Source organism: Cynoglossus semilaevis, chromosome 19 (genome assembly GCF_000523025.1).
Source record: "Cynoglossus semilaevis isolate Cse_v1.0 chromosome 19, Cse_v1.0, whole genome shotgun sequence".
NCBI classification, from domain to species: domain Eukaryota; kingdom Metazoa; phylum Chordata; class Actinopteri; order Pleuronectiformes; family Cynoglossidae; genus Cynoglossus; species Cynoglossus semilaevis.
Genome location: NC_024325.1, coordinates 13,242,890 through 13,250,975, shown reverse-complemented (window position 1 = coordinate 13,250,975; position 8,086 = coordinate 13,242,890). Strand labels below are relative to the sequence as shown.

The following is an 8,086-nucleotide window of genomic DNA, read 5'->3' as shown; positions in this document are numbered from 1 at the left end:
GATGAAAAACACTGTACTGTGTCCTTAACCATGACTGTTAGTGTCACTGAACTGCCCTGTCGTATTAACATCAGTTCAAGTCACTTAGTTCTGCAGATTGATATTGATGTTTCTAACCCCGAGGTCAGGGAACTTCAAAGTCCAGTCCTGGGGCTAAAAACCGTCCTCGGAATGGTTTCACGTCTTTCTTAAAGTATAAGGATATAGAAATTCACTGATTTTATTTAGGTTGGAATCTTTTCATTGATTCTTTATTTTTGATAAATTTTTCAGGTCAATTAACCTCTGCTTTTGAGCCGACATTACTTTTTTGTTTATCTTTATATAAATGTGTATAATTGACCTAAAAGTAAGTATTGATTTGGAAATATTTACTATCAATTGAATTTTAGTAACCTGGCTATTTTTGAATTTTTATTTTTGAAAAATAAGCTAAACATATTTTTAAATTTTTCATTTCTAGCAGAAATTGGCATTGTTGCCCTCAGTTTAACTAAGGTATTTTCCATTTGGCTGAATTATTATTTATTTTGTAGCTCTTTTTTTGGCCTTCATTTATCCAACCTTTAGTTTGTTTGTTGTTTTTCCTGTGGCTTCCATTAGCTCAATTAACTATTTTTTGGGGCTATTTTCTACTTTTATTTAATCTCCCACTGTGGACATTAAAAAAAACTGCAGTTGAAGTGCTGTCACTGACATGTCACCATTATGCACAAATCAATGTTCACAAATGCAGTGCATTTAGTTTGAGCATATGCTGAAGTCCAGGCTGTGACATAAAGAGCGGTCACCACCACATCACATGGACACTGCTATATTTCTGGTATCTCGACACATCTGTGATAGAGTAGGAATGATGGTTGAACACTCTCTGTCACTGACCTGTGTGTGAGCGAAGGTGACGTTTGAGTGCAGTATGGCTGGGGAAAGTCCGGTTGCATTCGCTGCAGATGTAGCTGCGGACGCCGGCGTGGACTTCCATGTGCTGCTGCAGAGCCGTCTGGGTCTGGAAACGCTTTCCACAGAGCAGGCAGAAGATGGCCATGTCTGACCCTGGAAAGAAGACACAAAACACAGACGGGTTAAAGCGGAGAGCGCTGGAAGAATTTACCGAAATGTCACCGCTTTGATTAAAACATCCAATTTAAGAACAGTTTCTGACAGAATGCACCCGAGCTGGAAATGGACTCAAAAATGGCCTTTAGGTCTCTTTGTTTTCTTGAAATTCACATGAGAAAGACCGTTAATGTGCAGGTAAATATGTGTGTGAATAACTTTTATTAAAGTAGAAATGTCCAGGTTCTATTGAAGGTTTCTACGGAAAGACTGTCCCTTGACAAGTAGAAATGTCCAGGTTCTATCGAAGGTTTCTACGGAAAGACTGTCCCTTATCTTTGCCATTTGGATCACAAGTTTTCTCACACGTCTGGGTCCATTTGAAACAATGTTCCTATTATTTCATCAAAATTAACCCAGAAGGAAAGCAACTATAGTTTAGGTTACCAAAAGAGGACAAAAACTAATAAAATGAATTAACTACCAAAAAATTGCCATGCTAGATATGCTACACTATAATGCCACAAAAAATGTTAAAATATCCCAAATGTTTGGCAAAAACCAAACAAACAAACAAAAAATTGGTTGAAAATAACTTTTAAATTATAAAAAATCCCTAAAATTATGAGAAATAGGCCATAAATCAGAAAGTTGAAAAAAAAGTAAAGCAGTAAATATAAGAACAATTTCGTGCACAATGGGAGTTCTGGTAGGCTAGGCCTAAAGCAAGTGTAAGTGCAACCCAACATTAGCTAAATATTAGCTTGCAACTGGCTTAAAATTGGGGAAAAAGTGTATGTGTGTGTTAAAATTATATTATATTAAATAAATGTACAAATAAATAAACAAGTAAATAATTAAAAGTGTTTTAAAATATAGAAACTGTTGATTTAAGAGTTACATTGAAAATAGTTACAATTTGCTAACACTAATAATCATTAGTACGTTCCTTAATATCACTTCAGTTCGTTCAGGGTAACAAAGGCTTCTGTTTACCCCCAGCTTCTGTAGTTTTCCAACCACATTTGTGGTATTATGTTAAGAAAAACGTTGTATTTATAGGATTAAAGTTACACACACTCCCGGTGTTTTAGGGCGGCTGAGTGGAAAGATAAAGATCTCCTATGCAATACTTCAATCGAATCTGGGCTCCAGCGAGGAGTGCGCATTTTTCTCCAGCAGAGATAAAGAGCAGAGAGTTACAAACACCGAAAACACACACACACACAAACCACAAACACACGCAGAGTTACACACTCCCTTCACACTTTTTCAATTACCAGGCTGGGGAAAACTCTGGGGAAGGACTGAGTGTTTGGAGCTCAGTTTCTATTTCATCAGTCAATAACACATCTTTGGGGCAAAGCTGACACTAATTTAAAAATCTATGAAGAGCAGCCCGCCTCATGTTCATAACCACTGGAGGAGGCGGGCGGCCCACGACAGCCTCCAACGCCAGATCAATCACTGTCTCGGCTGCACTGCAACACAAACCAAGCAGAGATGGAGGGAAGAAAGGAGGACGCGACGCTGAAGGATGATGAAGATGATGACGATAGGTGGGAGTTTCTTTAAAGATGCTAAATTAAAAGACGAGGAGACGGGGAAGTGTGAATATCCAAGGGAGGGAGCGATAAAAATCAAACTCCAGTGCATTTTAGAGGAAGAAAATAATTATTGACGCTCCATTTTCTGGCTCCAGCTCCGATTCATCTTTCACTAAAAGGAAAGCGCCTGCGTTTTCATTAGATCCGAGTTGAACAGTTGTGACTGAAAGCCACAGGTACTGCCTACAGGAAAGGTGAGGTACTGCAGGTTAGGGATTTGATAACCGTAACATCCAGAAGAACACCACTTTTTTTTTTCTTTTCGGTACTAAACAGTGACATATTTGGTTAATTTTATTCAAATTAATACGTTCCCTTGATGTCTAATTAAAATGTTAGTGATGTGCTTTGATCAAAAACAACAACAACAAAAAAACCCACAAGATTGAGTACAGCTGTATTCTCTATCCAAAAAGTGTTTTTCTTTTGAGCTTTTACACAGTAATGTACCGTATGCCATGTTGTCAGGTATGGTAAACCGGCAGGACATCAGACAACAAACAATGGTTCCAACAGTATTTCTTTGAGCCCGAGTTGGACATTTAACATTAACGTTATGTTCATATGTAGACTAACAGTTGTGGGAAGGCCTAGCCATGTTTTTACGGTGTTGTAACACTGCCTCTAGTGTTTACTAAATATAGCTGTTAGCTGCACATTTAACGCTGAGCTAAATGGTCTCTGGTTGTATATGAGAAAGACCCTTCAGTTGTGTACAAAAAAATATCTAATTTGAGTCGTCAGACGCTCCAGAGTCTTATATAAGAGTCAGAGTGGCTCACAGGAACTTTTGTAAAGTACTGCTTCAGACGGTGATGGTTGCAGTTTTATGACTGTTGCCCGACACGCAGTAAGTTCTGGATTCAATACGCCGCCTCCTCCTTCATTGTGTAGGACCTGTTATGGGCCTGCTTTTTGCCTCGCGGTAATTTATTTAGGTTTACCTTTTCTTTCAGGAGCGTGACCTAAATCACCTTTCAATGCACCACTGGACAAAGACCTGGAGGCCACAGGAGGCGTCCATAACAGTCAATCTGTCAGCGACGCCCTGGATTGAACCCTCTGTTATATTATTACTGAGGTTCTGTTGGCATTAAAGTAGGTCACAGGAAATGACAAAGAAAATGCAGATTGTGTAAGTTACTTTAACACTCAACTTTTCTGTTTTCTATTGTCTGCTGTATCTATGTATATATATAAAAAAGTCCCAGAGGAATTCTAGGTAAACTTAAGCAACTTTGATTGACAGAACTATTTATAAATCAGCTCTACTCTCCAGCTTCCTCATACTTTTCAATTTCAGGCTGAGGTTTTTTAAGCTCATCACATACAACAGGTCTCTGTGGCATCTGCACAGGGCTGTATTTGTTCTTTAAAGTCAGGTTGAGTGAAGACAGAAGGACTTTAGTCACACAGTCGGCTTTAGGAAAGTGCTGAAAAAATGTTTAGGAATGCAAAAGGTCAGTTGACCTCTGACCTGCTGCCTGGACAGAGGCGTGGGCATGGAGGAAATACAAAACCGGTGAACAGAGACGGACGGATGAAAATAACAAAGGTGCTGATTGACAGGTCTGAATGAACAAACACGGCATCATTAAAAAATAAACACACTTTGGACTTTCTCAGGTTGAAGTTGGATTTCAGTGTTTTTGTGAAAAGGTTATCGAAAGTAGTTTCTCCTATGTGTTAACTTGAATTATTTGGTTGTTTTTTAAAAGCTAAATCACATTAATTTGGGCTATTTGTTTTTGAATTATTTGTTTTTTTTTTAAAAAGCTAAATCACATTAATTTGGGCTAATAAATGCCAGATTTCAGGTAATCTTTTTAATTTGTTTAGAATTTGTCCTTATTAAATTTCAAGTATCTTCTTGGCTAAATGAGCTAAAACTATGTTATTTTGGCTAATGTTTTCATTTTTTAAACCACTTAATTTTAACTATTCCCTTCCTAACTTTTAGCTTTGTCTAATAATTTAGCTCAACTAACAAAAATAAATGAAGTTACTTTGTATCTAATTAACATTTCTGTAGTTGACTTTTTTTTCTTGTAGCTCTTTCTGTTTGCCAAAAAAAAGTTTGTTCATAAATGTTTAAAAGATAAAATTATGTGTAAAACAGCCAATCTTCTGTTGACATTAAATCAAAGTTAGCATCGACATTCATTTCCTAAAAAGTCGTCAACATATCCAAAGATATATTTTTAAATCACAAAAATGCTAAAGGTTAGCCATAATGTTAACCATGACAATGCTAAAAGTTATCATTTAAAATAGCTACATACTGTATTAGAAAAAAAAAGTCCAGCAAAATGTATATTCATATTACAAAAGTACAATGTTTGACTCTTAAGTTTAGAAATGCATCAGTGATTGTTCATGATTGTGCCGGAAAATCCAAGCAGTTAACTTTTAGATTTTTTTGTTCTGCAGTGCAGTGTATTTGTTCCCTGCACACCACAGTGTTGGCGCTGTAGTGTAGTGTGTAGTGTAGAGCAGTGTTGTACAGACTCTGATTAGAGCCAGACAAAATTAAGTGGTGCAAACTACGAGCCGTCAGTACAGGGGAATAATGAGTGTGCTGCTGGAGCAGAGTGAGTAAAGGTGTTGTCGGCCGCTGATAGATGAAAAGAGCAGAGCACAGATAAAAAAAAAAAAAGTGGAAGGAAAAGTAGTTGACCCAGGAGGTCCATTACAGTGTAAAATTGAGTCGGCCCAAAGTGACACCTGAAGGAGGAGCAGGGGGAGGAGGAAGGCGGAGGCGGTCAGGTTCTTCGTCTCAGTCCTTGTTTGCTTGTTTTGGAATAATTTACCTTCTCCAACCAGACTCTCGTTTCCTGATGTCTATTTATAAAAGCAAGGGCAGATTTTGTCTGTGTGTGTGTCCAGGACCTGGCGGTGGTATCTTAATGTGTCTGGAGTGGCAGAGGTTGCTGTTATTTAAGTGGAGGACGGACAGAGTCTGGTAATGGAGAGGAATACTCCTGGATGGGAGGTGACAGCGAGTGTGCGTGGGTGCAGGGAAAAGAGGGGCAAAAAAAAAAAAAAAGGTCCAAAAATCCTGGAGGTGGGAACATTGTCTGGGCAGCTTACTGTCCTCAGCAGCTCTAATTAAAGTCAGAGAAAGGTCTGGAAAGATCTCACTAATGGCCTCAAACTTACAATCATTAAGGTGTTCATTATTCTGTTCCCTCAGTTTTACCTGGCAGTCAGAGATATTTTGGTGCAATAACCAAGATGGAGATGTCATCCCTCAAGGTGCTTAAAAATGACAAGGAATCACGGAACCCAATTAAGGAAATTTAAAGACTTGAAGTTGAAAGTTTATCTTTTCAGATTCCGCCTTTATGCAAAAAGCAGGTATTGGAATGGTGCCATGAAAAAAATATAGAAAAGTATAAAAATAAAAGAATTACCAAAATAAAAGTCATTAGAGTCCAAAGCTACAACACAAAACTAAAATGGCTAAAGCTAATAGCTAAATAAAAAAATAACAAACAGCCAAAAAGCAGTGAAGATTAATAAATAAAACTGAATTAGATAAAAAAAATAGTAACAAAAGTTACCTAAAGTAGCAATAAGTAGTTTACATTCCTAAAAGTGAGCCAAAAATAAGCCAAAAAAGTTCAATTCAAAATAGAGGAGAAAAAATGTTTAGCCCCTGGGCCTGACTTTGACAGATCTCAGTGGCATAACTTTAAAGTTTGAACTTTTAAATAAATTTCAAAAGTTAAGTAATAATAATTGAAAAAAAAATCACACAGGATTTAAAACCTTCACTCTGTGATTGACTTGTGGCCTCAGCCCAGACTCCACAGGAAACCTCTAATATTTGACTGCAGCAAATCCAACAGATAACAATTTAAGCACGAGCCTTGAGTGATCCTTCCTATATTCCGGCCCGGTTGCCGGTGTGACGCCTCCACCGTCTGTGGTCCAGACAGCGAAGTGCGTCCCGACTGTGGGCTGCATTGCAGCGCGGTGAACAGAGGAGCTGCCAGAGTTAATGAGGCAGAGAGCAGCAGGACCTCCGCACAAGGTGTTCAATCACAGGCCATTAGCACAGCCCTCAGCCACGTACTGCCTGCCCGTGTCAATACCAATCTATGCTTTATGTGAACGGGGCCAGATAGTGACCAAAATGTTTCTGTCTGTCTGTGTGTCTGAACTATAGCTGGACAGAACTGTTGTTCTCATGTGGCAAACATTTTAAGAGACTCAGAGAGAGAAAGAGAGAGAGCGAGAGAGAGAGACTTACAGAATTGAAACTGTGACCAAAGTGTTTATATAGGAGGCTCAAGAGCTGAAATTACACGTCAGAATCAAACGACCTTTGTTTTCCTTCCAGTGAGTAGCATGGTGTTAACTTTTTAAAAATATGATTTTTTTTTTCTTTTTGCCTCTGTGGTTTAAAGGCATTCTGGACCAAAACACTGTAGCAGTATTTGGCTACATAGTAAGGACTAAAGAAAAATAAACCTGTCTTCTGTCAATTGCCAGGCTAGAAAAATGTCAGAAAAATAATAAATAAAAAAAGTAAAAAACTTCACTAAAAATCAAAATAGTTTATTACAAGATCGGCTGAAATAATGTCGACTTAATGACAGCCAGCACAAAGTTGAAGCGAGGATAACAGCTCTTCAAATCGATCCTAAAATTGAGTAAAATGAGCTGTAAATGACTCACAATATATTGTAGAGTTTAGTCAAAAATATAGGACGTACAATAAACGGTCTAAGATTTCCCAAGAGTAACAGTAGACGTTAGCTTTAAGGAGCAAACGCTGGACAGTGAGGAGCTTTGTTAAAGCAGCAGTCACAACAATCCCGCGGAGCAAAGTTAAGGTATGAAAACCCAAAACTGTTCTGACGGCGCCACTGCCGCCGCAGCGTTTCTTTAAACCGCCCTCGGTTTGAATGGTTTGTTGTTTCTCTCGTCTGTGATCAGACTTCGCAAAACGTTAGGTTTGCCAGGTGCCGAGAAAAGGTCACCAAACGCCGCTTGAAACGCACAGAGACGTGAGGCGACACGAGGAAATAAAATAGTGTCCGCTGTAATTTCTGGAGGATCGGAAAAAGGTCTACGATGAAGCGCTAGGACACGGCGTTGTTTGGTCGTCAGTTTTTTGGTGGCCTATCAATGAGCAGCAGGACTCCAGAGAACAACTCCACTTCAGTCAAGTCACATTTTTAGCTAAAACATGCAAACAAAGTCACTCGGTGATGATCAACACATTAGAGTTCTCTCTCTTCTCTTAGCCTCAGCACAATCTCAGAGTTTCCTCGGTGCAGCAGCGCAGCATCTTCAGGGAATAAGGAAATGGTGTTTGGGGGCATCAGGACGCACAGACTGAGCACATGTGCTCTGCTCTAATGGTACATTTGGACTGAGGTAACCATGTGGCGTGATAACACACACACACACAC

At 38.8% G+C, this 8,086-nt stretch overlaps 1 protein-coding gene across 3 annotated transcripts in view; it reads right to left on the bottom strand.

Moving 5' to 3' along the window:
- zbtb16a (zinc finger and BTB domain containing 16a) overlaps positions 1-8,086 on the bottom strand; it is a 155,153-nt gene that overhangs the window by 21,169 nt on the left and 125,898 nt on the right. For all 3 annotated transcript variants that reach the window (XM_008333082.3, XM_008333084.3, XM_008333081.3), the window contains exon 5: positions 883-1,053. In XM_008333082.3, coding sequence (XP_008331304.1) covers positions 883-1,053 — 171 coding nt within the window. The remainder of the gene's footprint in view (positions 1-882; positions 1,054-8,086) is intronic.